Source organism: Quercus robur, chromosome 2 (genome assembly GCF_932294415.1).
Source record: "Quercus robur chromosome 2, dhQueRobu3.1, whole genome shotgun sequence".
Lineage (NCBI taxonomy): Eukaryota > Viridiplantae > Streptophyta > Magnoliopsida > Fagales > Fagaceae > Quercus > Quercus robur.
In genome coordinates, this window is record NC_065535.1 from 76,061,659 (window position 1) to 76,081,900 (window position 20,242).

General features: G+C 35.3%; 4 protein-coding genes across 4 annotated transcripts; 3 read left to right on the forward strand and 1 right to left on the reverse strand.

The window, feature by feature from the left end:
• The first annotated feature begins 2,668 nt into the window (after positions 1-2,668).
• On the forward strand, positions 2,669-3,725 carry LOC126703531 (uncharacterized). The gene is made up of 2 exons (XM_050402497.1): positions 2,669-2,992; positions 3,087-3,725. Exons 1-2 carry the CDS (start codon positions 2,669-2,671, stop codon positions 3,723-3,725), a joined length of 963 nt encoding a protein of 320 aa, XP_050258454.1.
• A 912-nt stretch (positions 3,726-4,637) lies between these two features.
• Positions 4,638-7,715, forward strand: LOC126707219 (protein ALP1-like). Its single transcript, XM_050406814.1, has 3 exons — positions 4,638-4,855; positions 4,938-5,169; positions 6,855-7,715. Exons 1-3 carry the CDS (start codon positions 4,682-4,684, stop codon positions 7,151-7,153), a joined length of 705 nt encoding a protein of 234 aa, XP_050262771.1. The 5' UTR covers positions 4,638-4,681; the 3' UTR covers positions 7,154-7,715.
• A 768-nt stretch (positions 7,716-8,483) lies between these two features.
• On the reverse strand, positions 8,484-11,357 carry LOC126707228 (uncharacterized). Its single transcript, XM_050406821.1, has 3 exons — positions 10,776-11,357; positions 8,971-9,127; positions 8,484-8,873 (listed from the first exon to the last, which is right to left on the reverse strand). Exons 2-3 carry the CDS (start codon positions 9,106-9,108, stop codon positions 8,526-8,528), a joined length of 486 nt encoding a protein of 161 aa, XP_050262778.1. The 5' UTR covers positions 9,109-9,127; positions 10,776-11,357; the 3' UTR covers positions 8,484-8,525.
• Positions 11,358-17,488: 6,131 nt separating this feature from the next.
• On the forward strand, positions 17,489-19,219 carry LOC126715068 (AAA-ATPase ASD, mitochondrial-like). Its single transcript, XM_050415495.1, has one exon. The coding sequence runs from the start codon at positions 17,563-17,565 to the stop codon at positions 19,003-19,005; it is 1,443 nt and encodes a 480-aa protein (XP_050271452.1). The 5' UTR covers positions 17,489-17,562; the 3' UTR covers positions 19,006-19,219.
• Positions 19,220-20,242: the final 1,023 nt, after the last annotated feature.

The following is a 20,242-nucleotide window of genomic DNA, read 5'->3' on the forward strand; positions in this document are numbered from 1 at the left end:
TGCAACAAGAAGAACCTATAATGCTAAATTGGCCATTGGTAAGTGAACCATAAACTTGAGTTAGACACCCTGGTATGTTTACAATAGATAACAAACATTGCCCATTTTCTCCTAAAAGAACCCCACCCCCAAGGTTTGGGAATAATCCAATTTTTTGTGGTAACAATTTGGGCGTTTGCAGCAATCCAAGTATTTGTTGCAACTGAGCTTGCCCTATAGAAACCAACACAGCCAAACATGCATATACAAATATGAGCACAATTTTTGGTAATTTTTTTGCCATGGTACTTAGCAAAGTGGATAAACCTGTAGTGTGTGTGACTAGGGATGGCCATACCCATTGGGTAATGGATATCCAACCCTACCCGATCCAAATGTTTCGGGTAATACCCGGTTCTTCATGGGTAGAGCTTAACCGGGTAGGGTATGGATATTACCCGAATTGTTCGGGTAGGGTATGGATATTATCCAAACCCGACTTGTTAAAAAAAAAAAAAAAAAAAAAAAAAAAAAGAAGGAAGAATGGTTACATATTGTAGTATTGATTTTGTTTTTTCAATCTGGAAATTATGTACCAATTACTCTTATACAGGAATGAATATTCTTTGGCTCATTGCAGTGCTATATTTCCCACTTTTTTTTTTAATTTATTTGTTCTCTGGGATGCTTTTATGATATGTAATTATATTCCAGCAAAACTCTTGAATTTCTTTTTCAATCATTTGAAAGTTTGGCTGCCATATTGTTTGAGAAAGTTCTTATGGACTTCTCTATCTGCAGCTCCTGACTTTGAAAAAAAAAAAGGGAAACAGAGAGCTTTGAAAAGCTAAGGTGTTGTTTGGATGAGTGAGTTTTGAGTGATATGATTTTGTTTTCATCACTCATCATCCAAAATTTGTGGGACCCACAGAAAATTTTTTGTTTGGATACCATCACTCATATTTGGTCACCCGGTTTTGGTCATCCAATCACTCAAAAAACTGAGTGATGAAGACCAAAAATGAAAACACAATTTCCTTGTTTTCAAGACTCATCACCCATGACTCAGTGGCAGTTTTGTAATAAGCTGTCTCAGTGGGCCCCATTCAACCAGTGACTTGTCCCATCTATCTGACCATTGGAGCTTCTTCCCTGTTACTCTGCATTTGTTCGAAAATTTTTTCCTAAAAAATTTCCCTCTTCTCACTTCCCTCTCATTTTCACTTCCATCCTCACATCCCAGCGAGGTAGCTCCATGGCACCACAGTCCGTGTTCGAAGACTAAACGAGGCCTAAGAAGATCGTCCGTGTTTGAAGAACAACGCCTCATCGAAGCTCTGAACCAGGCCGGAATCTTCACCGGCGAGTGTAGCTCTCTGTCACCGTGTCCATACTTCTCTCTCCCTTTCCCAGGTGCGATATTATCTCCCAGGTGCAGTAAATCTCTCTCTCTCTCTCTCTCTCTCTCTCCATTTTCCATGTCCCTCGCCTGGTTTGGGTTTTTTGTTGGATGTGAAAGGGGTTTTTGATTTAAAGTACTGATGTTGGTTGTGGCTTGTGAGACATGTTGATTGAATTCTTCTCATATGGATTTTTAGGGAAAATTTGTATTATCTTACTCTAATACCATAGGTCCAAAACAGAGCATGTAAGTGAAAAAAATAAATAAATAAATAATCATTTGTATTATACTCTTAACAACATATAGAATGAGCCGTTATTTAGATTATTTGGACAGCTTGTTTTTTTCAAACTATATTTAGTCTTAAGTGAAATTTGTCTTGAAGATTTTGTGATTGGAAGCCTAGAATGCAGGAGTTTATATACATTGTTATTTTTATTAGATGCATTTTATCCAAAAAAAAAAACAAATGTATGACCATAGCAGACTAGTTTAGTAGACTAGTTTGTACTGATTTAAAGGGCCGGGTAATAAGATAATCAATGTCGCCACTGACAAGAATTTTATATTGCCTTATGGTGTGTTAATGCTGCCAGATTCAGATAGGGGTGAAAACTAGCCCAAGATTGCTCAGGTGCTTGTTCCATGAAAAATCAAAACTAATCCAGATGCACTTTCGAGCCATCAGCACAAATTATTAAAATTCTTTTTAAAGACACAGATGATCTGTGCCTGTTCAGTCTGTTCAATTGAGTCGTGTTTGTTGGACACAAATGATCTTTGGACCTATAATCATAAAAATGATTTTTAAATATTTGTCTAACTCTTCCGCAGGTTTTCAGACATAAAATGTGCCTCACCAATGTTATTGAGTATTCACCTTATTTCTAGTTCCATGTCTTAAGAATTCTTTATTTTGAGTGCATCCATGATAATTTTGGCATCTGTCTTGTCGGTTGGCTCCATGGGAAAAGCATCTGTCATATTTTTCTTCATTTTTTCTTTTTCTTGCTGGTTACTTAGTACACTGCCTGTGTGCTTTGGTTCCTTATATAATTTTAATTTTTCTTACATGAAGCATTATTTAATTATTAAAGAAGGAAAAAAAATCCCAATCCTGAACCTGCCTCATGAATCCCCTCCATATAATCACATGCTATTGTAGTTTTTTTATTTTTAATGGTAATCCCAAACAACTCTATAAATGAATCATTTTAGTGGCCAATTCATAGAACTATGAATATACAAATATTAACATATGCAATTGTGTTGGGAAACTTGTATTAGATGGCACAAGAAACACAGGATGTTGAGGAGAAAAAGTGGCCTCCCCACATTGAACATCTTTTCATTGACCTCATGGTCGATGAACAACAAAAGGGGAACATGGAACATGGTGTTTTTAAGGCCAAAGTTTGGTTATCAATTACGAAAACCCTAAATGAGCAAACTGGGAAGGGTTTCACCCCTAAGCAAGTGAAAGACAAGCATAATAGGCTTAGGCAAAAACAAAGAAAGTGGGGCCAGCTTTTGAGGCATACCGGGTTGGGGTGGGATGAGACAACCCAAACGGTGACTGCTTCTGATGAGGTGTGGGCTAACGTGATTGCGGTATGTTATATTTACTATCCTAATTCTTTGTATATTTGTTTGTAATTTTCTATTTCATATTAGCATGATTTTGATGTATATATTGTCATTTCAGGGGGATAATAAGGCAGCTGCATTACGGAAGAAAGGGTGTCCTGATTATGAGAAGCTTAAGCAACTTTTTGCCCCTAATACTGCAACTGGTTCCCTTCAAATTTCCTCAAACACGCCAGCCCCAGATAGTGATGAAGAGCGTGTCTTGGAAAAGGAACTTGCCAATGAGGAACGTGAGGCACATCGTACCCAGTTGGATGATGATGATTGCTACAATCCCAACATGGAGGGCGTAACCCAAGACGATCCCACTATTGATGAGCAAACCCAACGCATGGACAAACGTCCCATGGAAGACCCTAGTACCAAGGGAAAGAAGGTTGCTAAGAAGAATGATAGGGCTAGTGAGATGACCATGGCTCTACAAGAGTACACTGCCTTGGCAAGGGAAAGGTTTTCCAAAAAAAAGGGAAAGTCGTTTGGTAGCTCTGATCATGTTGCACAATCTGCCGGTGGTGGCGATCCTTGCTCACTTGGAAGAGCTTTAGAAGTGCTGAATCAGTATACTGATCTTGATGATGACACCTACCTTAATGTCGCCGAGGCTCTCCAAAAGGAGAAAAGAGTGTTGTTCATGGGCATGCCCGAGCAAAGGAGGAAGAGGTTTATGGAGTGCCACGCTCAGCAGCCGGATAACTAATGGGGATTGCTTTTGTTCTACCTTTTGTTATGTGACACTCTATGTGAATCACTTGGTTTAGTTTTTTTCCTTTTGAGAAAACACTTGGTTTAGTTTTTAAGTATCATTTAAGGACTTTATGTGTGTGTGCCAACGACAATATTCGATGTTTGGTTTTATTTCTCTTTGCTATCAGTTGAACACTTTTATTTAATGTAGTTTTATTGTAATGTTAAAGTGTTGTGAACTATGCTTGTGATTATGGTGTTACTTAAATTAGTGTGTGGGCTTTGTTATGTACTTGGTGTTTTTTTATAGTATTATATATATATTTTTTAATATTTTTTATTTAGTTCATGTTACTTACATTGTAAGGTGAGTTCAGCTAACATTATTGCAATTCTCTTGGTACTTTATATTAATTTGTCCATTTATATATTTCAATATATTTGGTTCTAATGTTTTGGTTTTTTCAGGGTATAGGTATAATGGTCTCCCCCAGTGATCCTTTCTGGCAATATGATTTTGATGATGCTTATTTTAACTCCGACGATGATGACATGGATAGTGGTGGTTGTGATGATGACATGGACACTAGTTTGAGTGATGATGACATGGATATAAGTGATTGTGACGATGACATGACCACTGGTGCAGACACGGACTTGGAGTATGACAGCGAGGAGGAGGAGTTTTGGTTTGTATTTCCACTTATTGGCGAGATGGTGGCATATTTCCAACGGCATTACGACAAGCGCCCACAACGTACTAGCATTTTGACTGGAAGCGATTATATGGCTGAAGTGAGAGATGGCAATCCTACCAATTGTCATGAGATGTTCCGCATGACACTAGATTTATTCTATCACTTCGTTGAGGAGCTGAAACATTATGGGTACTTGAAGGAAGGGAAGGGGCGTGTTGATGTGCAGGAGGCAGTGGCCATATTCTTGTACACTGTTGGGCATAATACTCGGATGCGGCCTATGGCAGACAGATTTCAGCATTCCACTGAAACTGTGGATCGCAAGTTCCGTAGGGTTTTGCGAGCTGTCCACACATGGGGCCAACATTTAATCAAGCCGAATCCAAATGTGGTAGGCCTTCCAGAGCATTTGCGGGGGAACAATAAGTATGACCCTTGGTTTGAGGTAAATAATTTCATAATATCTTCCAAAATGGTTGTACACATTACTATATAGTATTTCAACTAATTGGCACTATTCACTGTAGAGAAGCATAGGAGCTATTGACGGAACACATGTTAGTTCTCGGCCTTCAGCGATAAGACTCCAGACTCATAGGAGTCGCAAGAGCACTGTTACAACCAACGTCATGTGTGCATGTGACCATGACATGCGGTTTACGTATGTCCATGGTGGTTGGGAGGGAAGCGCCAACGACTCTAGGGTGTTTGAAGAAACTATTAAAGACCCAAAGCATGGCTTCCCATGGCCACCGGAAGGTATGCGTCTTTAACTTAAATCCTAATGGTTGTGGCTTTGTTTGAGTTCCACAGTGAATTAATGATGATCTTCATATTGTAAATGTTTTCCATGATTTGTAGGTTTGTTTTGAGTCCCTAGCTTTATTTGTTTTCATGTAGAACTTTATATTGTAAATGTTTTCCATGGTTTCCTGGTGTGGCTGGTTCATGTAGAACTTTATCAACTCATTTGAGGGTTTTTGACATTTAGAGCATTGGGCTGCTGCACTGGTGTGGCAGCTGGTGCACTAGCTGCTGCAACACCAGTACAGCAGCCCAAGCTGCAACACAGTGCAGCTTGGGCTGCACTGGTGTGGCAGCTACTAGCTGCTGCACTGTGTTGCCTAGATTTTGCTGTGGACTCGTCTGGTTTGGCAGCCTTCCATGATTTTTCTGACTACTTTGTTCTTCAACTGGAATGCTATGCTGCCTCATTTCATTCCCCTTCTCCTCTGTCCCGCTGCAAGAATTAAGACTTCCTAGTTTGTACCTTTTAAGGTTAGAAGCTGAACATTTTAAGTTAGAAGCTAGAAGCTGTTTTAAGTAAAGCATAGCTATTTTAAGTTAGAAGCTGAACATTTTAACACCTATGAAATGCAACAAAATGGCCTGCGAGAGATTATACCTTTTAAGGTTGTTCTTAACTGGACTAGATTTAATTTTCTGCCACACCAGTGCCACACCAGTGCAGGGGCTGCAACACAGTGCAGCTTGGGCTGCACTGGTGTGGCAGCTACTAGCTGCTGCACTGTGTTGCAGCAGCTACTAGCTGCAACACAGTGCAGCAGCAAGTTGTTGCAGCCCTGCACTGGTGTGGCAGCTGCTGCTGACTAGCTGCAACACAGTGCAGCAGCCCAAGCTGCAACACAGTGCAGCAGTACAAGCTGCAACTTAGTGTCTAAATGCAATAAAATTTGTGTCCTATTTCCAAACTGGACTTGAACAATCAATGCAAAACGTCCCAATCTAGTACCATTGATTATAATTGAATACCTATGAATTAGTTCAAAGTTGGTGTACGGTTTTTACAACCTTTAGGGACTGTTTTCGTGATTTTCAGTGAATGATTTGCAGTGAGATTTTTGGGTTGTTTTTCTGGGTATTTTGGCCCTGTTTCTGGTGGTGTTCACAGTGGGTTTGCCGAGCCTTTGATGGTCAGTTTGATTTTTTTTTTTTTTCCCTGTAGTTTTGGGGTGGCTTTGCTTCAGTGTTCGGCTTGGTTTCAACACAGTTTCTTGAGGGCTTCAGTGGTATTTTTAGGAACTGTTGCAGCCCCTGCACTGGTGTGGCAGCTGCTGCACTAACTGCCCCATCACAGTGCAGCAGCTAGTAGCTGCCACACCAGCGCAGCCCAAGCTGCACTGTGTTGCAGCTTGGGCTGCTGCACTGGTATGGCAGCTACTAGGGTGTCCTAACAAAAGTTTCCATGCATGTGAAGACTAGTGCATAATATCCTTGGGGCTTTAATGCTAATATGAAGATCAAAATCTTATTTGCTAATAATTAATAGCTAAATTCATGTATTGTATTAATATGAAATATTAACCAATCTTTCAATAGTAAGATGAAAGGATGAGATATTGAAGAATATAGTTCCTTTGCTTAGATTATTTTACTGATTTAATCCCCTTATTATTACTGATTTGGATATGCTATTTTTGTAGGTTCCTATTACTTGGTTGATTCGGGGTATCCCATTGGTGCATCGTTCCTTCCACCACATAAGGCCACCCGATATCATGCTCAAGAATTCAGGAGGAGGAGTACTAGGCAACCAAAATCGGGGAAAGAGTTGTTTAATTATAGACACTCTTCATTGCGTATGGTGATTGAGAGGTGTTTTGGAGTCTTGAAGGCTCGCTTTCCCATCTTGAGCAACATGGCAAAGTATAAGCAATATCGTCAGCGTTTAGTTGTTTCTGCGTGTTGTGCGTTACATAATTTCATACGCATCAATAATTGAAGGGATGTTCTGTTTAACACGTGGGAGAACCTTGGTAGGGATGATATGCAAACCGAAAATAATGGGAACTCTCCTGAGTCGAGTGCAAGTGTCGAAAGAAGACATGTGAGGGAGATGTCTAATGCATCGAAGAGAGCAATGGGTGAATTCAGGGATGATATAACTGACCGTATGTGGGAGGAGTACGTGCGACGTCGACGTTAGTGGTTGGCATGTCTAAGGATTCACCTTTTTTGTTGGGACTTGTATAGAGCTAATACCCAGTCCCATGACATTTTGTTGGGACTTTTGTATAAGTCTAGGTACCGTGACTAGAAGTCACTTAGCATGACACGTGATGCACCATTTTGGACATTATGATGCATTTTTTTTGTAATTAAGATTAACTGTACACATGCTTACATGTAATGGCTAATGTCAATAATCTATTGACATTTCTGATGTAATTCTTTTTGGCAATTTTAAAGTAAGTGTATGTAATACCTATTGGTAATGTAAGTACAGGTGGACATGGTTATATGTAATACCTTTTCGCAATGCATTTTATATGTAATACCTTTTTGCAATGGAGTATTTTTGAAGGACCAATTATTGTGTATCTAATATGGTTATAGGTGGATAATTATGTTATATCACCTTCTAAAATATATAGGAACTCAAAACAGGGCATGTAATCTTTTTATTTTATTTTATTTTATTTTTTGTTAGAAAGGGAAATTCATAAAACACTAACACAGCCAAAAGAATTTCAGAACAAAGCCTATTCACAATACAAACTAGTGGCATTAGCCTCCAATGTGGAATGATTGGGACAATATCAGGAGTTTCTCTAAGTTTTTCTTTAAAGGCTTTATCAAAAAAGTTTTTCTTTAAAGGACTAATTTTTTTATACTAGTATTTTGTTTGTAATAAGTAATTTATTCTTTTGAAACATATTACAAACCTAACATATATATAGAGTGCACTTTTCTTCTTTTTTTGAGATAAGAACATATTCTTAATTTTTATTTTGTTAAAAAGTGTAAATTTTTTTTTGATAAACACATAGGTTTTTATTAATAGTACACTTATTATCCTGGTACAGCCAGATACAGCACAACTGAACTTTTGGCACTTTATTCTGCTTGCCCTGTTTTTATTCATATCAATGCTTAAATATACTAACAACACAAATGAATCATAAACAATAGGAATGACAAAAAATAAGAATGCTACCAAAATGTCTACCATTACAAAATAGCAATTATATGTATACGAATCATACAATAAGTCTGTCATTCGACACATACAATTGCCAAGTCGAACACCTACACTAAAAGGCACTCCCAACATGTACAATACATTTCCAAACAACTAATAAAAATTAAAAAGGTCATGGCAGACACATTTGCCGTAATCCAACATCCCTATTACCAAGTGAAAATATAATGAACACCACAATTGCCAACCATGACATAAGTAGAGCAACTTGATATTTACATGCTCGCGCATTGGCCATACGAAGGGAAATCTTTGCTTTTTCAGCACTACGCTTTGCTACTCTTTCCCTGTGGAGTAGGTCTGCTATCATTGCACGGGCTTCCATCTCATTGTTTTTTGCCATAGCTGCCTCGGCCTCAAGCCTAGTAAATTTCACAATGACAATCGGTGCTGTTTCAGCTCCACGCCTACATGGGATGCCATCCAACCATTTAAAGGACTTACAATGTTCGTCACTGCCCTGCATATTAAACAAAGCTGGTAAGTACATGAGCTGAGGAGCATAGCAACTTTAACCATGAAACAACAATGATAGTAAGCACGCAGCTAATACTTACAGGCTTCCAATGTCTACAGCCATAAAACCGTCTACCGAAATTATGGAGCTGCAAAGATGTCCGCAACACGCATTGATTCATGTCACACACATGCCCCCTATAGTTGGAGTTATAGCTACTGGCACTTCCCTCCGACATTGTGGTGAATCGTCTAGCCCTACAAGGCATATTCACTGTCATTCAACACATAGCCAACCATGTACTAAAAGTTTTCATCAACATGTATGTAGTAAGAGATGACAGTAATGCAGATTTTATATCCTATTTTGGTCAATGACACTAGTGCAAATTGTAGTCCTGCTATAGTTTTATTTTTACAAAACACAGCATTGTAACAGTGCAGAACACATCAGCAGTTCAGTAAACAATGCAACAGTTTAGAAAAGTCCTGCATCTTGTGCACAACGCAGCAGCAGTCCAGAAGTTAACCATCAAAAGTTTACTACAGGTGGGGATTAGCTTTGTCACACTCACACGGGCTTTAGCATTGAAGTTAGATTTCAGTTGTAACAAACTGTTGTTGAAGTAGTTGCAGTTTGTTATATATTAGTTATTTCATTTTCATTTATCGCATGTGATATTCTTCAAGGGTAAAGTCTCCTCTATAAATGGAAGGTACATTATGTAATTCACAAGTGATGAATATACAGAAGTTGTCATTGTTATTTTCTCTATCTTGCGCTTTCATTCAGAAGAAGGAAAAAAAAAATTTATGGGAAAAGAAGTGCAGTGATCAAGAAAATGGCTTGCAAACTCTAAATTTGTCTAATTATTCTCCCTTAATACTAGATGCAAATGTCATGTCATGTCATTCTTACCATGATGAGTTTATTTTTGATAAAGGAAAATCAGGTTCTAATCTAAATCTTTAGTATTTGGTGCTTAATGAAAGCTGTGAAATTAATTTTAAAGACAAATTAGGTAGGTTGGACAATGAGGTGTAGCGCAGCCTCAAATGACACACTAATTGCTCCTCCCTCGATAATGAGATGGATTGGAGATCGAGTATGGTGAATGGTGGTGTGAGTATAAGAGGCATGTGTAAGTGTAACCTAGCATTAGCAATGAAAAGAAAGAAATAATGAGTTTGCGGCTATATATTCAAGTTCCCTCTAGACTAGACTATCTCATTTGTTGTATATAAATAAATAAAAAATAGTTCATTTAATTTTGAAAGCTTGTAGCTAGGTCCAAGCACATCTTAAAGCTTTATTTTGCTCTGTTTTAGGATGAGTGCTACACTTAATAAGATATGAAAATTTAAAGGCATTTCTTCAAATAAAGAGGTACAGTGGTGCCTATAAAGTTACAATATTAATCAAATCCTTTATTGCACATCCAATGCTTCAAATCAACTCCAATTAGGTACATGAATTCGGGTAAGTAAAGAGTTCATATAACAATAAAATTGAATGTTGCAGTTCAAAGAGATAATTGTTTCTCAAAATTTTTTAAAAACAAATGTTCAAAGAGATAAAGAATGCATGTCAAATATATGTCTAAAATATTATATACTAACAATCATCATCTTTTACCCAAACAAAACTCTCTGACCTCAACAGACCCATGGATTATAGTCGAAACAAAGGGAAATCACCCATCGTAATAAGTAAAAGACAAAGGTCTCAAAAGACAGAGGTCTTACAATCTTCATATTAAAAAAAACCTAACATAAAAATGTTCAAATTCAAGCAGAGTATTCACAGCATTTGATTGTTCAAATCCAATTTACAAGATCTGCAGTAAAATATTTATGAAATATAAAGGCAAAATCATGAGAACGGAGAGAAATTTAGTGCATGTACCAACAGAGGGCTCACGAGTTTCTCTTCAGCAGACCCACAGTGCCGCGATGAGTTTACAATTTGAAGGTGAGGAAGATGAGCAACGTTGGATACGGCAAACTCTCATTAAAACAAAAAATAAAGTGAGATTTTTAAAAAAAAAATTATGAAAATAAGGCAAACTCATAGTTAACACTCTTAGCAAAAATAAATAAAAACCCACTACATAAACATAACAAACACTATCATAATCATAACAATTATAATCAAGATCATAAAAAATAAAAATAAAAATAATAGAAATAAAAATAAAAACCGACCCAAATTTAAAAAGAATAATCGATTACCACATGCTACCGCGATTTTTGATCGTGTAAGGCCCACTTTCCGGCGTCCTCCCGAACGGGGTTATGTTCAGAGTTGGGAGTCTGGGATTCCTTCAAGTGGGTTTTCTGGAGTTCGAGCTGAGGGAGGATCTAACGCAGTGGAGGCGGGGAAGTGAGGGGCAACGAGATCCTCAAGCCAGGTCCGAATGCTGAGAGGAACTGGGGTTTTGCGCAGACAGGTTCGAGGTGAGGAAGAAAAGCATCACTCCGATTTTCTATTCTGGGCGTTTGCACAGTTCCATTTTGATAATTTTGGGTTTCTAGATGCTGGGGACGTTTTGGGGTGGAAAGGGCGTGGAGAAGAGAGACACAGAGAGAGAGAGAACGCGGGTAAGCTTATGACCGTTCTGTACAGAGATTTTTAATTGATATTTGTGGGACCCAGTGAGTTGACATAAAGGTGAGTGATGGAGTTTCAAAACTGAGTCAGATATTTCACCCAAACAAGTCACAAATAGAGTTATCAGAAATTGGGGTATTTTTGAGTGATAGTGATGAGTGATGAGTGATGAATGATAAGTGATGAAAACTGAGTGATGAGTAATGAGTGACCATTTTCTTTAAACCAAACAAGGCCTAAGATTCTTTATCTTATGTTCTGGACATGGGGATGACATGTGTCTTTCTTACTATGCCTGTATGTTTGCATAAAATGTTAGACCATTATGCCTGTCTGTTATCATGCTGCTTGTCTAGTTTTTATAAGAACATGGAAGCTCTACATTTTTTTACTGGTTGACATGAGTGGAGTTCAAATCCTGGCTATTGAGATCTTTTTTATGGACTATAGAAGTTGTGCTTATCTCTTCCTCTCATTGTGAATATAATTTGATTCTGGTGAAGTTATAACATTAGTTGATTTGTTATGTAAGCGAAGCAGTAAAAGAAATCTATCTTGTGCTCCTTTCTATACTTGATTTCCTCAGCATTTGAATGGCATTGTGAGTTCTATTTTAAGAATGCTATTGATGTTCTGTTTGGACTTCTGAAGCAAGTGTTGACAAATAGACCTGATCTAAAGCTAGTTGTAATGAGTGCTACTCTTATTACACTGAAAAGCCTGAAAGTGACTTTTATTACTGTTACATTGACCTTGATTTTGTAAAATTTATTTTAGGAGTTGCCATTTGCTTGACAAACAATTGAAGAGGCAGAGGAAAATGTTGCTTCTTTATTTTATGTTATTTTTTATCTAATAAAATTTCTATCTCTATCTCAAAAAAAAAAAAAAAAAAAAAAAAAAAAAAAAAAAGAAGCAGATACAAACTAATCAATAAATTTTTTTTATTGATTAGTTTTTTCTTTTTTAAGATTGGTTAGCTTTTATGTTAAAATGTTTTGAATTAAAAAAAAAAAAAAAAAAAAGGTTTCGGGTTTCGGGTAGGGTATGGATATCCATGGATAATATATTCGGGTAATATTCGGGTATGGATATTAACGGGTATTAATAATCAAGTATCCATGGGTAAAATTTTCCGGTCGGGTATGGGTATACCCGATCCATACCCTACCCATGACCATCCCTATGTGTGACTATAGGTTTATCGATGGTATTAAAGGATGTTTGAGGCTAACAAAAATGAGAGGATGTGAATTTATAGTTCTTATTAAAGACATAAAAACTGAAATCTTTTTAAGTGTCATTGATGCATTAGTTTTATTCTTCAAAATCTGTTCTATTAATACCATCATCAATGCCAAATAACTTTCATTAAGACTATTGTAAATTATACTTCATTGATGCTGGTCATTTTTTCACAAAGGTATTCTCGAAAGTAATGAATTTAATAATAATAATATATAATATACTTTAAGGGCGCTTTCGGCATAAATATCAAGGTGTCCTAATAAAGCTTCCATGGTTGTTGTTACTCTTCCCATTAACCAAACACCAGGGGCAAAGCTTTTTTTTTTGGGGTATTTTATAAATTTTATTTTACACAAATTACCTAATTTGCAAAAAAGATCACCATTATTTTATTATAATTTTTTTGAGTACTATCACTCCCTAAAATTAAATCTCCTCTAATTTTTTTTTTAATTTAACATTTTATGTCTAATTCAAAAATTGACAAACAATTTGAAACTTAACAACAACGAAAAGCATAGTTCTAAATAATAAAAATTTGCAATAGAAAATTATTTTTATTAAATACTAACTCGAAAAATAGAAATCACCAAATAAGGGAGGACAAGAAAAAGGAGAAACTATGTTCTAGTAGTACTTTTTTTTGTTTGGGGGGGGGGGGACTCTTTTTTTTTTTTTTGGGTCTAATATTTTTTTTAAATGATTAAAAAAACCATATACATTAAGAGAATTTTAAAATTAAAAAAAAAAAAAAACAAAAAAAAAAAAAAAACTATGTTGTGGCTTTGCCCCTGCAAAACACAATATAGTCGTCAACCTACCATGTACAATATCCATGATTTTGTGTATGTATAACTCACAAGAATGTCAGTAAAATTATATAATAAAAAAATTGTCATGTGTTCAAGTGAATCATTTAAAAGCTTAAAAGAACCATAGTTATAGCAATCTTCTAATTTCTATCTTACTTTGAAATTTATCTACAAATTCAAACTTTATAATTTCAAAACACTAAAATTGTGTAATTCACTCAAAAATTAAGGGGCCATTTGGTAACATTGTTCTAGTAATATTGTTTGTATTTTTTGGAAATATGTGTGGATAAAAAAGTGTATGAAAATACGTATAATGTTGTTTAAAAATTGAAAACATGTGTTTAAACACATGTACAAAATAGGCCCTAAAATACTAATATCAGCTTAGGGAGAAAAAGAAAATAAAGCAAGACAACTCCACAAATAATTAAATTAAACAATTCAAAATAGTAATACTAATTTTTGTCATCTATATTTTTTTAATAAATTTGGATTTAGAATAGGCACTACGAACGCAAATCTTTCTTTTCCCCTTTCTTAAGTAAATGCACCAAAATGGAATGAACAAATTGAACTAGACAAAATGGACTAAAGTGCACCAAAATAGACCGAAGGGATCAAAGTGGACTAAAAGTGACCGAACTGGACTGAACTAGACTAAATGGACTGAGTTGGACTGAAATGGACCAAAATGGACCACTCAAACTGAATAATCTATCATATCACAATTTTTATTTATTTATTTATTGATTTGTTCTACTAATTTTTTATAATGCTAAATATATTAACCGATTGATTTTACACATTCATTTTTTTCTTCTAATAATATCTTGGATGGTTTAATATACTTAATATTATAAAAATAAATAAATAAATTAGAGGAACAAATAAAAAAAAATGGTGTTGTGGCCAATAATGTGACTCAATAGCAATGTGACAATACTAAGTGCTACTCTTTGGCAGTTAGATGTTATATAAATAATAGAAGTATACATTTGTAAATTGTAAGGAATTGCCAGCATTATTGCTTCTTGCATGGGTTACTAGATGTATTCATCGAAAAACAAAACATAATTTAAACTACTAGGAACCGTGCCAATATTTCTAACTTCATCCTCGCCTCCATTTCTTTGTGTTTGCTCGGTTCCTTGTAATGCTTGTTGTATTGAGCCTTGGGGACTGCTAACTCTAACCTTTTCTACTTGCATGTCACTTCTTGAGTCGTGTTTTGACTATTAATCTGCGCGATGTCCAAGATAGTTAGCAAAATTTAGATATAATCACTTTGTTTATGGTACAATTACTTTAACTAAAACAAATGAAAATAAATCATTCTAATTTAAAATAAAGATAGAAAAAAAAATAAAATAAAATAAAAGGATTGGTCAAATATAAAACATCCATCTCAAAATGTCATTTGAAAAAATACTTTTCTTAATTTCAATTTATGCAAAACAACCATTGTTGAATTAAATGGAAATTTTTTTGCTAAGAACGTATACATATTAAGGAAAAACAGAAACCACATGTGTCTTTTTGATAAGATAAAACAAAAATATACGTATCTTGACAAAACGTCATAAAGGGTCATTTCTATAAGATGATACAAAGGCATAAGAACAGTGTTTCTATCAAACCATTCATTTCCGCGTAAACAATTGATAGATATTCACAACATGAGAAAAGACATGAAAAACTTAAGCTTGCTAGACATCAAATTTGAGAGTCATACCTTTCTTTTCTATTTTACATTTACATCTTCACACATAATAAATGCTTCTTTTCCACCAAACTCAAGCATAACTGGTCTAAAGTGTCTCGGAACCATTTCTCATCATATGCAGAAACACTAGCCGTGTGAACCTATAATTCAAAAAAAAAAAAAAAAGGGACCAATTTACATGTTGAAACATGTATCCTTTTTTTTTTCTTTTCTTTTTTTAACAGAAGGTAAGCAAGTTTTATTAATGATCTAAATCAATTGGTTATCCATTTTTATTTGGCTAAATATGTTAGAAACAAAAAGAGCCGCCGCTACCACTATAAAGGTATATAACAACTAACAAGTCCATAAAGACTCAATACATGGAATCATGGATACATCAACATCAAACAATCGCGTAATGACGTGTATATTAATGAAACACAAACAAAGCACGTGAAATGATAAAAGTTAAAAGACTCACGACGTGCAGTTCTTAGAAGCGACGTATAGAATAGATGCAAATACCAACAACGACCTGTCGCAATGCTGATTGAAGGTTACTGTGGGTTTTGATGCTGCCCTGTCCTCTCCTCATCCATCCATTGTGCACGTTCTGATAAGTTGTTTTGTTTTGTTTGTTTTTATTTTTTATTTTTTTTAATTACTGATTATTTCAAAAAGTTTAAACTAACCGTGGGCTTTTTAATTACTGATAAGTATAATAAATTTAATTAATTAGAAAGCACTAATCCAACTCAGGACCTTCTATTCATATACCATGTTAAATAACTAATCCTTCTAGCTTAAGTCTTTAATTCTGATATGTTGTTTCGTTTGTTTGTTATTTGATTTTTTTTTTTTAAATTACTGATTGTCACAAAAGTTTAAATGATTGGAATTGATAAATTTAATTATTTAGAAAGTCATAATTTAACTTAAGACCTCCTACGCGCTCAAATACCATATTAAATAACTGATCCTCCCAGCCGCTTCCGTCTTTAGAAGAATTAGTAATTTAACATTTTGTTTTTGTATAGTTTTTTTTTTTTTTTAAATCTTTAAAGGTCTCTTAGTTTGTGTCATTAATTCAAAGCAATAGTCAGCACTAGCTAGCTAGTCCAATTAATTACTCCACAACCAGTCCTTTTAATTTATATATTTTATGTCCAACTCATATGTCACCAAGTAATGTACAAACTCGTCAAAGCAGAATCAGACTTCAGGCATCAAAAAGCAGATTCACCCATCAAAATCATTGAATTAAATTACCAAATAAAGGAAGAGGAATTATAGCTATACACTTATACACACACAACATCGACCACACAAAGAGACCTTCGTTCGTGAGTGGGCTCCAGGTCGAGTAGGAAGCCATGTGTTTTTCCATTGATGAACTTAATTTTACTATGGCCCTTTAAGACTCTTGTGGAGCCTAAAGACAGTTCCTTGTAAGCTAAGGGATTGAAGGGAGCCATGACATCAGTCTTATGATATCATTGCTTCTATTCTATCTACTAACTCCACATTCGAAGAAATTGCGCTATGGCTGCCTTTACCGACTTTCCAGTATTAAGACAAGCTACCAGTCAATTTAGATCAGCGATTGGTGTAAAACTTTTTCACATGGATGACCAATGAGATTCTCATTATATAAGTGCACAAACACAATTTTCACCCAACTTCCTTCTGTATTAAAGTTTTTTTTTTTTTTTTTTTTGGTTGAGAATATCCTTCTGTATTAATTAAATAGGTTGAATGGAATAATATATTGTCCTTATTTTTTTAATCTTTTTTTTGAGAAGGTTATTTTTTTAATCTTAGTTTTCAAGATTGTTTATATAATTTAATATATTTCAAATAGGTCCAAACTGCAAAAAGTAATAATAATTATAATTCAATAAGTGAGAGTGATGAACTTGAATTGTGGTCGTTTTTATTAAAAACATTATGAAATGTCAATTGAGTTATAAGACTTTCAACTAAAACTATTATATGATTATAATATAGTAAACACAATTTTGAAACCAATATTACTTTAATCTCATGGGCACGGGCACAGTGATGTGGCTTGAATTTCTATCGTACGTTAACATCTTACTTGAATTAGATTACAATAATAACACTTTAGATAAATAAAAATAAAAATAAAAGGATTAGAGTGAAATATTGTAAAATATATAGATGATTTTGAACTAAAAGTGAAAGATTTAAGGACCAACTATGCAATTTAATATGTTATATAAGAGATGCGACTAAAGAGTTTCACTTCTGAAATTAGAGAAGAAAAAAAACGAAGCAAAAGCACTTATCAAACATGACACCACAAAACATGTTTGCTAATCTAGGATCGATATTGGCCAGTTTGATGTTTATCCGGGCCATGTTTCAGCAATACTTTCCTCATCAGCTTCAAAACTTTCTTGAGAAATACTCTCAAAGGGTGATGGCTTTCTTTTACCCTTATATCCAAATCAGGTTCAATGAGTTCACTGGAGAGCGTCTCACAAGGAGTGAAGCTTACTCTGCCATCGAGAATTACCTCAGCTCCACTACTTCCATGCAAGCAAAGAGGCTGAAGGCTGAAATAGGTAAGAACAACCAGTCACTTGTTCTTAGTATGGATGATCATGAAGAGGTTGGTGATGAGTTTAAAGGGGTCAGGCTCTGGTGGGCTTCTGGTAAACATGGTGTGAGAGCACAGACGACATTGTTTAATCCAGTTCCTGATGAGAAGAGACACTACAGGCTCACTTTCCATAAAAAATATAGAGATCTCATTATTGGGCCATACCTCAGCCATGTGTTGAAAGAAGGTAAGGCAATCAAGGTAAAAAACAGGCAAAGGAAGCTTTACACTAACTATGGTTCTTATTGGAGCCATGTTGTGTTTGAGCACCCAGCAACATTTCAGACACTTGCAATGGAGCCAGAGAAGAAGCAAGAGATTATTGATGACCTGAATGCATTCAGCAAGGCAGAAGAGTTTTATGCAAGAATTGGGAGAGCTTGGAAGAGAGGGTATCTCCTTTATGGCCCTCCAGGGACTGGCAAGTCCACAATGATTGCAGCCATGGCTAATCATTTGGGTTATGATATTTATGACCTTGAACTCACTGCAGTGAGGGATAACACTGAGCTGAGGAGGCTATTGATTGAAACATCAAGCAAATCTATTATTGTGATAGAAGACATTGATTGTTCGCTTGATCTTACTGGTCAAAGGAGGAAGAAGAAAAAGGAGAAAAAGGAATCAGGAGAAGAAGAGAAGGAACCAAAGAAAAAGGAAGAAAAGGAAGAAAATGAAAACAAATCCAGCCAGGTTACTCTTTCTGGGCTTTTGAATTTTATTGATGGGCTTTGGTCTGCTTGTGGTGGTGAAAGGCTGATTGTTTTCACTACCAATTATGTCGAAAAGCTTGATCCTGCACTAATTCGAAAAGGAAGGATGGATAAGCACATAGAATTGTCATTCTGCAAGTTTGAAGCTTTTAAGGTGCTGGCAAAGAATTATCATAAGCTTGAATATCACCATTTGTTCCCCAAAATCAGTGAGTTGTTTGAAGACGCAGATATGACCCCAGCTGATGTTGCTGAACATTTGATGCCCAAGTCAATTTCAGGGGAGGCAACATTATGCTTGGAGAGTCTGATCCAGGGTCTTGAAAAGGCAATAGAAGAAGTAAAGTTGAAAGCTGAGGTGGAAGCAAAAAAAATTGAAGAATCAGCCAAAAATGAAGCAAAAGAAGAAGATAAGTAATTCGTGGTGAAGATTGATTGGAGAGCCATGAAGGTAAAAGAATTCTAGCCAAGAGGTGCAAAAGTAAACCGGCCATCAGGAAAAAAGACAAATGGAGAAGCAAAAAGTTATATAAAGTAGAAATGAGTGAGTGGCCTGGGCTGTAAGATTCCGACTTTAGGATTGGACAAAATAAAATCTCTCTTTATGAATAGAATAATTTTTTTTTGATGAATTTATGAATAGAATAATTGGTTTAGGCAAATGAACTATAATGCATGACACATTTAATCAAACTTTTGTAGGTATGCCTCAATCTTGAATGATTTCTTAAAATCATGCAAATGTTCAACATAGCATGCCAATTTGGGAAATTAAGCTGGTTGAACATCAAAACTTTCTGATTAGCATGCTTCTCTTCAATTGGTTAATTATGCTTGGCATGAATTATGAGTAGACAAAGATATAAATGCCAAATAATGCAATTAGAATGTGAATGTCTACACCATTTCAATGATTTAGGTCCCTACTCAACCTCCATGGTGTTCTATCCTTAAGAAAAAATCGATTAAATTCATTTGTTTCTAAGCAGGGACGGAGGGAGATTTGGACTTGGGGGCAATGGCCCCCCTATTTTTTTTTTTAATTAATATATACATAGTCACCAATTTTAGCAATTTTGTTCTATAAAATCACACTTTGCCCTCTTTAATATTATCATTGATTCTTTTAGAAGTACTACTCTAGCCACAAAATTTTTTATAACATTTTTACAAACTATTGTGGGAGTAAACTTTTATTAGTTTGCATCCGGGCTCATCACTTACATTGCATTTTTACTTACTAATAACCACTCACCACATTAATAATTTGTAAAAAAAGTTTGTAATTCTAGCATTTTCTTTCTTTTAAAGACCAGATCTAAAATCTAAAGCAAAATAAATAAGCCCAAAAAAATTATTCAACAACAAAAATTACCAATAGTAAAGCTAAAAACAATTAAACTCAATCAACCAATTTTATTTAAAACAAACAACTTGACCCTTAAAAAAATTTTAAACAAAATAATTTTGTCCATACCTGGATGCACACATAAAAAACACAAAAAAAAAAAAAAAAAAACTCATTAGTAAGTCGGAAGTTAGAGCCACCGCACATAACTAACAGCAAAACTACCCCCTAATTTCAAGTTCTGGCTTCGTCCCTGTTTCTAGGGAACAAATTGTAAAGCAATCCCACCTATGAGATAAAAACAAAG

Coding starts and splice junctions, on each gene's coding strand:
- LOC126707228 (XM_050406821.1), bottom strand. CDS start 9,108: ATGTCGGAGGGAAGTGCCAGTAGCTATAACTCCAACTATAGGGGGCAT. Junction 8,874..8,970: donor GCTGTAGACATTGGAAGCCT/GTAAGTATTAGC, acceptor TTTAATATGCAG/GGCAGTGACGAACATTGTAA.
- LOC126707219 (XM_050406814.1), top strand. CDS start 4,682: ATGCGGCCTATGGCAGACAGATTTCAGCATTCCACTGAAACTGTGGAT. Junction 4,856..4,937: donor AGTATGACCCTTGGTTTGAG/GTAAATAATTTC, acceptor TATTCACTGTAG/AGAAGCATAGGAGCTATTGA. Junction 5,170..6,854: donor CTTCCCATGGCCACCGGAAG/GTATGCGTCTTT, acceptor CTATTTTTGTAG/GTTCCTATTACTTGGTTGAT.
- LOC126703531 (XM_050402497.1), top strand. CDS start 2,669: ATGGCACAAGAAACACAGGATGTTGAGGAGAAAAAGTGGCCTCCCCAC. Junction 2,993..3,086: donor TGTGGGCTAACGTGATTGCG/GTATGTTATATT, acceptor TTGTCATTTCAG/GGGGATAATAAGGCAGCTGC.
- LOC126715068 (XM_050415495.1), top strand. CDS start 17,563: ATGACACCACAAAACATGTTTGCTAATCTAGGATCGATATTGGCCAGT.